At 47.0% G+C, this 13,800-nt stretch overlaps 4 protein-coding genes across 4 annotated transcripts; 3 read left to right on the forward strand and 1 right to left on the reverse strand.

Moving 5' to 3' along the window:
• The first annotated feature begins 1,702 nt into the window (after positions 1 to 1,702).
• On the forward strand, positions 1,703 to 3,744 carry BDV27DRAFT_96197 (Ygr210 GTPase family protein). Its single transcript, XM_032078063.1, has 11 exons — positions 1,703 to 1,792; positions 1,853 to 1,910; positions 1,980 to 1,989; positions 2,089 to 2,357; positions 2,427 to 2,520; positions 2,573 to 2,604; positions 2,657 to 2,868; positions 2,923 to 3,128; positions 3,186 to 3,368; positions 3,425 to 3,545; positions 3,610 to 3,744. The coding sequence occupies exons 1-11, from the start codon at positions 1,757 to 1,759 to the stop codon at positions 3,634 to 3,636; spliced, it is 1,248 nt and encodes a 415-aa protein (XP_031929189.1). The 5' UTR covers positions 1,703 to 1,756; the 3' UTR covers positions 3,637 to 3,744.
• Positions 3,745 to 3,758: 14 nt separating this feature from the next.
• Positions 3,759 to 4,291, reverse strand: BDV27DRAFT_156294 (uncharacterized protein; the record flags this gene model as incomplete). The annotated part of the gene is made up of 2 exons (XM_032072299.1): positions 3,759 to 3,770; positions 3,881 to 4,291. 2 exons carry the CDS (start codon positions 4,289 to 4,291, stop codon positions 3,759 to 3,761), a joined length of 423 nt encoding a protein of 140 aa, XP_031929190.1.
• Positions 4,292 to 4,439: 148 nt separating this feature from the next.
• BDV27DRAFT_96224 (SET domain-containing protein) lies at positions 4,440 to 6,559 on the forward strand. Its single transcript, XM_032078064.1, has 4 exons — positions 4,440 to 4,956; positions 5,048 to 5,574; positions 5,635 to 6,217; positions 6,287 to 6,559. The coding sequence occupies exons 1-4, from the start codon at positions 4,660 to 4,662 to the stop codon at positions 6,368 to 6,370; spliced, it is 1,491 nt and encodes a 496-aa protein (XP_031929191.1). The 5' UTR covers positions 4,440 to 4,659; the 3' UTR covers positions 6,371 to 6,559.
• A 2,544-nt stretch (positions 6,560 to 9,103) lies between these two features.
• On the forward strand, positions 9,104 to 12,694 carry facB (C6 transcription factor FacB/Cat8). The gene is made up of 5 exons (XM_032066436.1): positions 9,104 to 10,016; positions 10,079 to 10,392; positions 10,454 to 10,734; positions 10,794 to 11,151; positions 11,212 to 12,694. Exons 1-5 carry the CDS (start codon positions 9,536 to 9,538, stop codon positions 12,367 to 12,369), a joined length of 2,592 nt encoding a protein of 863 aa, XP_031929192.1. The 5' UTR covers positions 9,104 to 9,535; the 3' UTR covers positions 12,370 to 12,694.
• Positions 12,695 to 13,800: the final 1,106 nt, after the last annotated feature.

The following is a 13,800-nucleotide window of genomic DNA, read 5'->3' on the forward strand; positions in this document are numbered from 1 at the left end:
TAGACATTCAAGTCTACAAGACTTAATGGCAGCATGAGCTAGTACGTAGATTGGATATCGGCCCTGAATATACCTAGAGAATCTAGAATATGATGGTTGTGGATCCACTAGTTGGGCAGCCGCTTGGGGATGCGGACTTGTGGCAGCAATGTCTCTTGATGCCTATCCAGCAGCATGCACCATCACCACAACTCGACGTGCCACAATCCCAGTGAGTAGCATTGTCACAACTTCCCGCACAGAAAGGCGCAGTTCCACTCCAGAAGCAGTTTCCTTGTGCTGGTATGGGGTCTGTTCCAGTTGGGCTCCCCATTTGGTTGCCTGGTTCGGTATTGTCTAGCTACAGTGAGCACCTTATCTATGGAGATGCGCAGGATATCCTTTACCAATTGCCGCAGTAGCAGCCAGGGCGCTAAAGAAAAGCGATATTAGGATAGAATGCATGGCCAAGTTGGACAGCCTTGCCTCTATGTCAGCGGATTATAGCGATTTCTGCGGGTAAATACAAAGCTCACAGATTAGTATGTACTCAAAAATAAACAGGGTAGGCCTTGGGGAGATCCGGTTATAGTTGGATGATGGTAATATCAAAGTGTAAATTGAAGCTTTCCGAGGCTCATTGAGGAGCGACAGATGAACAGACTTATATATGGTATTCATTTCTTATTTCATTTCTTCGGCTGTTGGAGTGTTACATGTGCACTCTTCCGAGCTTCCATATTTCTGAAACTCCTGTGACGCCTGATCATCCAAATGGAGTTCGTAATGACTTCAACCCATTCAAGGCTGAATGGCTGAATACCAAGTGCTCGTATCACATTATTTACATGATCTTGGTTCTATATTGCTGCATGGAGAATCCTTGAAGCAATGACATATGAATTTGGGGTTCGTGAGATACTATCTTTTGAGGCATAAAGAAGAACTGTAACAGGCTGGCAGAAGAGTAAGAGGGGCCCCTGTAGTATGCGAGAGCAACTGCAGATCTAGTAGTGCACAAAGTGCAAGAAAATGTCATGTAGAACCAGGATGCTACTCACAAACTCTCTGTGAAACCATATTCTATATCCATCACCATCATCCGTGGAGACCTATGACCACAGGATAAAAGTGCCGGAGTGATATTGGATATCGTTGTGCGCATAGTCTGAAGGGTCTTTCTTGTCGGTCTATGATAATTAAACCAAAGGGTGGTTACACAATCGTTTCAGAGAACAATTGATAAACAACAGTGACTGATAAGTATAGGGTATAGGCTCGTTAATATAGAACCACTACAAAAATAAATAAATACCTGAATATATATCTGTATTGTATAGTAAAGATGCACCCTTGTGTCAGTCTTTAGACACGGCATATTTTCTTAACAAAATTGCATGTATTACCACATGCTGTGTTCCATTGCTTCAGTAATACATGCAGTATTTCTAGGTAGTACTACTAGTAGTACTCGTTGACCAAGCACTAGTACGTAGTCACATGTAAGTGGTCGATATTGACGACGGACGATATGAAATCCACACTAACAGTCTCAACGCGCTATACCCAGAACAATGACGCTAGTCTGCCTTGGGACATGAAGGGCTGATTCCATGAAGGTAGACCGCCTTCCGTTATAAGATACCAAAACTGACCATCAGTTCCCCGCTACCAAGCGAAATGATTTTTTTGGTTGCATGTTGTTAGACAGGAATAGACTCTTGTTCTGCCGTTGTGTTTCTCTATTGTACTTTTGGTTACTCAGATATCTGCTAGTATGCCCAGGGATCCATTGATTGGGTTGGTTGGAAAGGTCTGCTACTCTTCGTTATCTCGGAAGATACGCCGCTGACCTGAACTGAGGGGCATGTAGCCATCCAGCGGAAAATCGACAACGCTGAATAGTTTGACAGACGCTACTTCGAAAGTTGGTAAGGTTATCTTTGTTAGCTATGTAGCAAAAGTATATGTGCATTGACCGGAACATTTTCTATATGTAGGGAACTTCCCGTAAGTTAAACCACAATGCGCTCCGTCATATCGCTCCATTACGCCAACCCCAATAGTCCAAGTCTTGCTGTCCGAAGACGTCTAATCAGTGAGCTTTAGTTTCACTACAATCGATCCTCAGCGTGCCATTGGCTACCTCCAAATAGAATGTGCATGCCAGCGATACGGTGTATCGGATAAGTGCAAACCGAATTATGGGGGCTGTGTAGAAGGAAGACGCTCTGTTCCCATCGAGCTCTTGGACGTTGCAGGTCTCGTTCCAGGCGCGCATCAAGGTCGAGGGCTGGGCAACAAATTTCTGGATGATTTGCGTCATGCAGATGCTTTGATCCACGTGGTTGATGTTAGTGGAACCACAGACGCAGAAGGTCAGGATTTCTCGCGGTTTCGCAAACGCTGTTGAAACATATTGGCTAACAGGTCTGTGTGTATTTCAGGGAAAGCAACTCGAGGTTATGATCCTTCACAAGATATCGAATGGTTACATTCTGAGATCGTGCGTTGGGTGTTAGGAAACTTAATGCAAAAATGGTAAATCGACACGCACCTGAACCTAAGCTGTCAGTGCTGATGATTCTTGTAGGGGATCCATCAAGAGGAGACACATGGCCATAAGTCTGTCTATAGTAATCCCCTAATGTTTCCTGCATACTGACGCGTACTATAGAGGCGACGGCCGTGGACACCTTACAGGGGCAGTTCTCCGGTTATGGAAGTACGTCAACGATTGTTGCACGCTGCTTGGATCGGATAGGCTTGAAGGAGCCGCTTGAGAACTGGTCCGATGAGACGGTTGAGAAGGTTGTCAAAGCTTTTATCGACGAAAAATTCCCCACGGTCTATGCTTTAAACAAAATCGACCATCCTGACGCAGACAAGGTTTGTCAGCATTCCCGTTTGGCTTTGGATCGATGCTGACAAGAGTGGCTTTAGAATATCAGCAAAATCGCCAAGATGCAGGACCCTCAGTCCATTGTTCTCTGCTCGGCAATATCAGAAGTGTTCCTTCGGAGGTTAGCGAAACAAAGTTACATCAAATACATCGAAGGAAGCGAATTCCTAGATACGCGAGAAGACCTCATAGAGATGGGCGAACCGGACGGCGGCGGCTTAAAGGAGATGGATGAGAAATTGAAGACGTAGGTCACCCTAGCATTTGCGCAGTATCTGTCTGGCTAACATGAACACCACATTAGCCGTGTCGAAAATTTGAAAGACATGGTACTCTATCGTTTTGGTTCAACTGGAGTCGTGCAATGCCTTTCGCGTGCCGCAGAGCTCCTAGGTTTGGTGCCAGTCTTCCCAGTAAGGAACGTACACACTTTCGCGTCAGGAGCCGGAAGTGATGCAGCGTTCCGCGATTGTGTTCTGGTTAAGAAGTAAGTGATGCTAATTGCAAATCCCACACCTCTTTAATCCATCTGACACCGAGTAGGGGCACTACGGTTGGCGATGTTGCTAACAAGGTCATGGGCGATATACCGATCTCCTACATCGAGGGCGTTGGTGGTATCCGCGTCTCGGAAGATGAAATTGTGCAAGTAGGAAAGCATGATGTAGGTGCTAGCCTTTCTACAACTATATCAATATCGGTCGCTAACCCGCATCCTTCTTCTTCAGGTGCTATCCTTCAAGCCTGGCCGATAAATTTCATTATTCAATTTATATACAGTTGATATGACTGGGAACGAATAATATAACGCTTATTGGCGGTTATCCAAAGTACATAGCCGAAAATGAATGATGCAGAAAAGCAACCCAACTTCAGATCAATGACCCTTCTGTTAAAGATATCAATAGTCAGTCACCTGGTCCTGATGGAAGGTATCGACTTTTTTTCCCAGGAATGTCCTAGCTTATTTGTTACTGGTCTGAAGGTTTGAAAACATACCTGAGCTCTTTCGTCATTCATTCCAATAATCGGTTCAGGTGCCTTAGGATGCTCCTCCTTAGCCTTCTTCCAATGCTTCAGTCCTCCTCTCTCCGTCGCCGCCTGAGGCTTATCACGTTGGGCTACTCCCTCAAATTCTTCCCTGTCCTTCATACCAGAAGAAGCCCCTTCAACAGTTGGATCTGTGTTATCATTCTTCTTGCTTCGGTCCACAGCGTGGTCGTCTGTTGATGTTCCTTTCCAATCTTGAGTTATGCCGCTGTTGAGGCGAACCCGCACGCTTCCGGGCGTGTGGAACGCTGCTGGCTGCCACACGGAATAAAGCGGAAGTAAGCAGAGACGTGGCGGCCGTGGCGTGAGCAAATGATGCAGCTTTGAAGTTGGAGTAGGGAGTCGTGAACTGCTCGGCATCTTGGGCTTGTGATTTATGGCAGGGATTCAGATTATCGAGAAAAAAGTATGTTGTACAGAAATAGCCTTTTTATATACAACATATATATCTGCGAAGATTATATATTTGAACAAATGCAGAGTCTACATTTTGTAAAGCTTGGTTTTCGAGGGCATCATCTCAACCCCGGTCTTATGACGTCTACATGCTGCAATCCTACTATTGACCACCTGCTTCAGGAAACCAGGGCTTAGGGCTCCGAATTGATACCGCTCTCCTTATCGATAAGGAAGCAGCAACTTACGGTGGGGACCTCAAGTGGACTCTCACACCTTTCCAAACGTATGAATACACGTTTATCGGAGGTAAATTACGAGGCGGAGGAAATATGAAGCGTGAATATCTTCCAACTGAGACACTTTCTGCTTGGACGAGGCTCAATGGCATCTCCGTCGATGGGGTCACTTTCCGCAAGTTGCAAACCGAAGACGGCATAGACAAGGGATGCGCGATAGTAGCGACAGGAGAGAAGTGCAATGAGAGCTCGGAGACCGGAGGAGTAGATGTGGAGACTCTTCTTCAAGTTCCCTATGACTTGATTCTGTCGCTCAGGTTGGTTGAAACTCATGCCAAGTCTGATCGGTATCTGCGCGAGGTACTAGACGCCGTCGGCGATTTTGGAAGAGTATGTCCATGCTATCTTTCAGCTAGGTGTTGGGAATCTACTGGGAGCTTAATGAGAGATTTGTGTTGAGAGTATAGGCTGATATGAACAGACAGCTAGGGGCGCGATTTTGATCTTCTTAATCCTCCAGATTACATACTCTAGTCCGGATTTCGCGGATGAGCACCATCGTATCGGAGTGTCCAACCCCTGGACCGAATATATACAGTATTTGCCGTCTTCAATAACGCTACCTACATTCTATACGGTTGAAGAGCGGGAGCTTCTGCGGGGAACATCTCTAAAACTGGCGGTGGATGCAAAGATCGCCTCACTCGAGAATGAATTCGAACTCTTACGCCAATCAACCGAAAACATAACTTGGTGTCGCAAGCATTGGTGGGATGAAGATACAGGGAAACTCATGCTGGATGACTGGAAATATGTCGATGCTATGTACCGATCACGTATGGTGGATTTGCCAAGCTCTGGCCATGCAATGGTTCCATGCATTGACATGGCTAACCATGCATCTGAGGATATTGTGAAAGCTTTATACGAAGAGGACACGGAAGGCAATGCGGTGCTTCAGCTACGATCGGGGCGGAAACTTAAATCCGATGAGGAAGTTACTATATCGTGAGTTTGGATGTTTAATCTCGTAGCAGAAGCACGACTCATGGTGATGGTGATTCACAGGTACGGGGGCGACAAACCAGCATCGGAGATGATATTCTCGTATGGATTCCTCGAAAAAGAGAGAGAAGGCGCAAAGCAGATATTTCTCAATCTGGATATCCCTGAAGACGACCCATTGATTATGGCCAAGAAACGAGTTTGCAAGGCACCGCCAGGACTTCGGTTATTCGATGCTCCTACGGCGCAAAGGGGTAACACTGATTGGGATAGTCCGTTTGTCTGGTGGCTTTGCGTGAACCAAGAAGACGGGCTTGAATTTGAAGTACTACAGACCAATGATGGGGGTAGAGAACTCAAGGTCAGTTGGAAAGGCGAAGAGATCAAAGATCCCAATGACATTAAAGCCTTCTTGGTCAAGGACCCTCTATGGGATATCTTCCAGCTTCGAGCTGTGGTGACTGTACTCGATCGGCTAGAATCTCATTTTCTCATTCTTCGAGAAACTCAGATCATGGTTGAGGAGATCAATCACAACGAGGATATGCTTGCACTCTTCAGGCCTGAGGTGTATAATACAATTAACAGTCTGCGTGAGTTGGAGGGGAAGCTGTTGGAGAAAGGGATCGAGGATTTGGTTCAGCAGGTAAGTGATGTAATCTGACTGGCTCTGTGGACCACAATTGGGCGGACATTGACCATCATCCGTCTATAGAGACAGGATCTTATGGCGAGTGAGGCGGTCGCCGCATATCTCACCCAGCAGCAGGCTGATGATGTCGAAGAGGATTTCTCGTGATCATCAATTTATGTATATGGCAATAAGACACGGGGTCATTTTCACCCAATCCGCCACTGTGCTTGAGTCATTGGTCTTGCTACGTTGCTATACGATCACTGTTAGCTGTTAGCATCATTTACAGTAATCCATACCGAAACCGGTGCCTGTTTGAGTTTCACTATATCCACTGCGGAAGGTCGATCATTCAATTAAAATGAACGTGGATTGTGGGGAAACCCCAGTTGGGGTAAGGCAGCAGAAAGAGTTGGTGGAGTTCCAAGTTCACGATGGCTACCCTAAGGTTCGAGATCGTGCCAGCAGCCAGAGGCGAATTCTTTCGAGCTGCGTTAATTAACTTCTATGACGTGTTGCGGGCCAATCGGACCAGGATTCCAATCATGTTCTTAGCCCCAGGGGGATATTCTTTCTTAGTCTCTTGATTGGGGTCGTGTTCCAGTCACCATGTGGTGTATGTAGCCATGTGCCAGTTTCATGGTTAACTTGAATCAAGACTGCGTCAACCAGATGTACAGCATGTCTTTGGTGACCCGTTCTTTGAGTTGACTGGAGAGGGACCCTGAATTGTAAGCCCTGGCCATGAAAAACATAGTCTTCCTTATTTTGAGTCTAATAATGCTTTAGCGTCAAATAGTACATGCAGGGATCTAGACCCAGTGTGGAAAAGAACGAAACCCATCCATTGTATCAGTCATGTATGGTGACTCTAATCTTTCGTCTAATGCGGCAGCGATAATAATAGACGGTGCACCAGGCATTTGTTGAGAAACAATCCCTCAATTCATGACTATAATTGGCCACTCGGTAATCTGGCGGCTCCGTCATCCCCAGACCCGTAAGTGTTTGGTCCTTCAAATTAAATTGAAAAGATCTAAAGGCCGAAAAAGACAAAAAAAAACAAAAAGAGCAATCCTTTTGGAAGTCTTAGGGTCCACTTCTGCAGTTTTCTCGGGAATCTCTCGGAGTCTACTCCAAAAGGATCGATTCTCCAAAAAGACCTCTTTACTGTCTGAAAATTGTGAACAATACCTACAACCTCATTCGGTGTACCGAGCAACCGTGACGTTTTATTTTAAGTACCTCTGGAACAACTCATTCTCCACATGAGGCATTCATCGCCCCCAGGGAAGTACTAACTGTACTCTAGTCTGTACCCTTCCTGCTTACAGGGAAGCTAACAAGGATGCAAGGACGGAACAGAAACACCACATAAGACCCCGAACCAAGGCTATTCTTAAAATTTCAATCAATCACAATGGCAGGGACCACGCCGGTGTAAAGTTTCCTGAGAATACCCCCGCGTTTTTCTCCATTTATGAACGAATGGGGAAATGGCATGACACGATGTAGATGACGAGGATCAAGGCCCTTAGAAAATCTAACTGGGTGGCTTAATTTAAGAGTTAAACTAAACTGAGCCCTAGTGAGCTCGCATGGCTTTTTGAATTTAAAAGACTCCCGGTATATTTTCGGCGGGTGGCTGAGAAGTTGAACTCTGGTTCATCGTACTCGGAGTCTCGGACTCGTCAGTTAAGATGCAAGGAAGACCGCGGATGCTTCGACCCGAATAAAAACCGGCGGTTCCAAACGAACTCCCATGGTTGTCCACAACCGTGGTGAAGGATGCGGAGAAGCCTAGGCGATCGGGAAGAAAGTGAGCGGCTTGTTAGCCGGTATTTTATTCTTCTTTTTTTCTTTTTTTGTTTGGTTCTCTGATTAGGGTTTCAGGGTAAGAACTTCACTCTTCAGGACCTTTGTTCTACGGCTCTTGTCTTGATATCGGGTTCTCAGTGGTTGAGGGGGCAAGCAGACCTGGGATTGCGGGGGGAGTCAACGTCAATGATTTGAATCAAGGCTGGTTGATCGGACTGGGGATCTTCGTTGCTGACTTGTTTCGAAGGGGGAGGTTTGGGAGAAGCTTCTCTCCGGTTCGGAGTCATGAGGATCGGCGATAACGGGGAGATCGTTACTGCACTATGTAGCCCACTTGGGCACTCACTATTCTAAAGGTAGACAGGAGTACTCGGTGAGAGCAAGGTACTCCTGTCAAACGCTCGATATGTGGAAGTAATTGCTAGAGTTGGGTGAATGTTTTATTTAGTCTCGAAGGATAAGAAGTGACATTTCATCTGACGACCTAACATGAGTGGAGGATGGAGTGAAGGATTCCTGAGTCTAAACCTCAGGAATACGTTGCCTTTGGGCATTCCCCCTGTTGGTTGCTGCATTGAAATTTTCCCTGCTAATCTCCTCGTGCGAACAAAAGCCAATCACTGACTGTTCAACGATTCTCGCCGGCGATATACTACTGTACCTAGTACTTCGCCAGTGCTAGGCACGGAATAATCCCTGGGATTAATATCCTTTGAGTTTCATGCTTTCATATAAGTTAATTTTCTCAATAGTACACACACGAAGAACAGTTAAACAAAAAAAATGTCGAGGGTTCGGGCTGGAAGTCAAATAATTTAGTATGAATTTCATTGAACTTTAACTCTTTAAACACGAAGTTAGAGTGAGCGTAATGGTATTACGATCCTCTCTCGAAAAACCCACCGCGAATCTATGGCTGTCGAGTGTCGGGTGAGCAATTGAAAATCGCAAGCTAGAAGCAATGATTGGCGGAAAGACCAAACGGAGCCCCACCAGGCTACCCCACAGCCACACCCCTTTGAGCCTGCATCCGTCACCCGCACCTGCGTTGGTAATCCTGCCAATACACTTGCCGTACGGAGAACCGCGGACATCGAAAAGATCCTTGTGGTTGGCCCTTTCCCAACACGCTTATGCTCTTCCTCCTCAGTCTTGCCTTCCCTCCCCCCCATCCTTATTATCATCATCCTCTCCTCGGCTACGAACCGCCACCTTTCTTACATTTAACAATACTACTAGTACCTCCTTATCAAAAGACTCCGCTCACCATATCTTGACCCTTTGTTCGTCTACGGAGTACGAGAACGTTACTTACGCTACGATCGGCTATCCTTTCCTACCAAATCAGTCGGCTACATACTTTCACTACTACTACTACTACTACATAATATCACTTGAGTGTCTCATCACAACTCACCCAAGTGTTATATCGAATTACTACCGCACGGACCGCACCCCGAGAGCCAACGAAATAGTCCTTTCGGCGGCAGATGCTAAGAGCATCCAGCCAAGATGCCTGGGATTCTTCCGATGAAAGTGATCAAGGTCGGCAACGGCGCCCAAAGTCGTATCGCCCAGGCCTGTGATCGATGCAGAAGCAAGAAGATTCGCTGTGACGGTATCCGTCCATGCTGTACGCAATGCGCCAATGTCGGTTTCGAATGCAAAACGAGCGATAAGCTCAGTCGCCGCGCTTTCCCTCGTGGGTACACCGAGTCGTTAGAAGAGCGAGTGCGAGCGTTGGAGGCGGAGGTGAGGGATCTGAAGAACTTGTTAGATGAGAAGGATGAGAAGATCGACGTACTATCTCGGATACACTCCTTTTCTCCCTCTTCACAGCAAAGGGCGGCTGCCTCTGTACAGTCGTCGTCTGAGTCGGTTAAGTCGAGCGCGCCCGACACAAATGAAGGTGTCATTCAGGTCCAGGAACCGATATTGTTAGGTGAATCATCTAAAGTCGAATCCGGAATTGCAAGTATTCGTGGTTATAGTGGTAGGTTCATCCTTCGAAAGTGGTAGGACTAGAAAGGACGCTGGGCAGCTAATTCAAGTTAGGCGTCTTCACAACTAGGCTCATGGATCAGGGCAGATTGCCACCGAATGTCTCAACTAAGGCTTTGACAACTTCACCTGCCCCAATTTCTGCCTCGCGTACGGACCAGGTCATCAAGACCGCACCGCGACTTGTGTCTGATCAACTGATTAATATCTTCTTCCAAGAGTGGGCTCCTCTTTACCCTGTTGTTCACAGGCCCACCATCCTCAAAGCCTACGAGCAGTATCTGTCAAATACAGAAACACTGCAAGGCAGTAAGCATGATATGGCGCAGTTGAACTTGATATTCGGCATTGCTGCTCTCGCGTCTACTGTAAGTCAAGTTTGGTTACAGCGATATTCTATGATCCCTCAAAACTAATAGCAATCGACAGACGAGAACCAATCAGGACCCAACATTCTTCGAGGACAATTGGTCCCCGGTCCTTGAGTCACTCTCAGCCGATGTGTCTGTCTCAACCTTGCAGTGCTATGTTCTGGCTCAGATGTACTGCATGACAAAGGGCGATTATACTGGCCTTCTACGCTATCGTGGCTCTGCTGTCAGTCTTTGCCATCAGTTGAGACTTCATCAGAGTCAGAAACGCTTTTCTTCCAACGCTCTGATTTCTGAGACGCGGAAAAAGGTGTTTTGGTGTCAATATGTGGTCGATCGGTAAGTACCTTGCATAGTCTGGACGTTTTTTTTTTTTTTTTCCTCTAACATGGTTACAGCTTCACTGCCGCCCTAACTGGATTGCCTGTCCTCCTGCGTGAGGAAGACATCCGTACAGAATATCCGGAGGATATTGATGATGAGAATGTTACCGAAACAGGTTTCTTGCCTACCCTACCTGGCGAGTCCACTCGCATCTCTAGCGCGATCGCGTTGTTTGCGGCATGCAGAGTCTTGAACAAGGCTTTGGAAGATCTATATCCCTCTGATGGAGGATACGAAATCCCTATCTCGAAGTTGCGTTCCGTTGCAGGACAGCTAGACGGATGGGTGAAGAACTTGCCTCCTCACCTCCGTCTAGAGTTCTCGCAGGATAAGCCAGGTACGAATGTTACAAGTAGCCGGTCGCCACTTTTGGTAAGTTTTGATGCATAATTGTACTCAAACTACCTGACACTTGCTGACAATCTCGTCTAGTCTCTCGTTTACTACTTCATCCGCTCATTAATCCATCGCCCGGCTGTCTGCTTTGGCGAGGAACAGATCCGTTCGCCATCTGCACTCGCCGTCTCTGATTGCAGCAAGCGCATCATTCAAATCCTTCAACTTCTCGATGAGAGGCGACTTTGCCTTTCGGTCAGCATCAACCGAAGAGAGCTGGTTCTCTCTTCCGGTCTCGGGCTTCTGTGGCAGAGTATTGGCCTCAAACGAGACAGCAAACTTATCAAAGAAAGCCAGAAGCTGCTTACTGCAATCATTGATCAGTTGGAATCGGAGTCCCCAGTTGCTGCCGCAGAATTCAGTACGCTAGCTAGCGCGCTAGTCTCACTGGATGGTGGCAAATGTGCAACATCCGATAAGCCCCGTGAAATGTCCCCCCCCGAACAGAAGTCGTCGAGATCTCCTAAAAAGCAACTGCAAGCCTTGAAGTCCCGCTTGGCTGCTAGTGCCGGCTTCGGCCAGCCTGCAAAACAAGACTCGCCGTCGCGCAGGAATACTATCTCCGGCGCCAGCCCTCATCTTGCCCAGCGTCAGATACGGTCTTCTAGTTGGGCCAGCCTTCCTACCCCCGAGAACCTGCGCTTGCCGGGAGACAAGATGTACTACCCGTCTCATCCTTTGGGATACGATCAAGGCCATATGCTTTCCAGCTCTGTGCCCTCAGATGTTGCCCACGGAGCCATCACGATGTCCGATTGGGAGTTTGTTCTGAGTGATATGGACCGAGGTTACTCTAACATTTTCACCGGAATATATGGTGGCAAGGAATGTGGTGACGATGCTGGACCTTTCGCATCCCTGACGGCCGAATACGCGCCTAAACCCGACTCAATGACAGCGCCGTTGCCGGGATCCCACAGTGACCTTCAGGGTCTGTCCCCCGAAGCTTGGTCTTCTAGCAGCAATAGCGATGTGGGCCCCACTCGGGAGATGGCGGCACACAGCGTCCTGAGTTACTCGGATGAGAGCATGGGCAGCACGGAAGAGGCGGTACCCTACAACGACCTCCGGCTGTCCCCGGAAGAGCAAGCCAATCTACTAGATCCCTTCCGGGGTGTTGTGATTCCGGCTGCGGAGGACGAGATCACTGAGTTTGGACTTATGAATGGGTGGGATCGGCGGCTGGCCGTCTGATTTGCTTTCAATCTTATAAACTGTCGTTTTGGTTTATGGAGTTCCATATCGCTTTATTAAAGTGGTTTGGGCGGCGTACGCACCGCATTTTTTCCGTTTGATACCTGGAAATTTGTATGGAGTTATGGGATATGTATGTCTGGTATGAGAAGGCTCACCCACGAGATCTCGTTTGTAACGAGGCACTAGTGAGATGCTTTTTTCTTAATGTTTGATATATGGTTAGTCTTTGGATGATTCCGTTACGTATAGTGTGCTGGTTGCCATGTATTCCGCCAGCCGATCTTTTCTTTTTAGCGAATAATGAACGTGATACTCATTGATATTGTGCCTTGCGGCAATCCTTCCTGTTCGAGGCCGTCTCCTAAAACTTGAATGCGGGGTTGTCTTAAGATATTTAAGTTGCTGTAGCCTGCCGCATATGGAAACGCGACCTGCCATGCATCCAGAAGTCGGGTATATGAAACATGGTGATGAAACGAAGGCCATAGACGCCGATTCTATCCTATCCAAATCATGGCGCAGAGGTCCAAGACGACGTTTCATGACCATTCAACCTTCACGGCTTCTTGACAAGAGGTGCTGTGCATACTTAACTACTTTGTACTTCGTGATATATTACTGACTACTAGTAGGCACATACCTTGCAGCATTGACTTAACTTGCAGGTAGGATGCCGTCGGATTGGCCTGATTGGGGAAGCCGTTTCTGGCAATCTGGTTGGGTAATTCCATGAACCTATTGAGGACCTATCGATGTGTAACTCTAACCAAGGAAGTATTTTCTAGTTGCTGATGAGATCCATGTCTACCCGCCGATGACGTCCAATGGCGTATGCAAAGTGTATATATCGATGTATGTCCAGTACAGATGTATGAGTACAGCAAGAGAGTATGTACCTTAAGTACCAGTGAGGACCTTGACGGAAACCATCAATGTCCCTGGATTTAATTTTTGTTCTTTTCTAGGAAAAAGAAAAGAGAAAAAAAAAAAAAAAAAAAACCGTGTTCAAAGGGTCCCCTTCCGCCTAATTGACCTGCAAAGACAAGCGGAAAAATACTATATTCAGCAAAGTATAAGAAAATTCTGGACGGTCGCATGGGGGTGCCATCGGAGTATTGTCCTCCGGGACCCAGACTTCGGTGTGTGTTGTTCGGACGACGGCCAGGACTACGCTGGTCCGGCTTATTAGTTTCTATGGGGGTGGGAGTTGTGTTGAGTAATGTCTGTAGCCGTCTAGGTTCTTTATAATTCTTATGGTAAGCATTAGATGTACTTTACATGTGGGAGACGCGCGAGAGGGGCCAACGCATCCGTGATCTGTCTTCTGCATTGTGAGGTCAATGGTTGATATTGGCGGTACTTTATGCATGAGAGTTTCTGAAGGAGGGGTTTGGAGGGGTAGATGGCCTTTTTTTTTTTTTTTTTTTT

The sequence above is a fragment of the Aspergillus caelatus genome, assembly GCF_009193585.1.
Source record: "Aspergillus caelatus strain CBS 763.97 unplaced genomic scaffold BDV27scaffold_57, whole genome shotgun sequence".
In the NCBI taxonomy this organism is placed as follows: Eukaryota; Fungi; Ascomycota; class Eurotiomycetes; order Eurotiales; family Aspergillaceae; genus Aspergillus; species Aspergillus caelatus.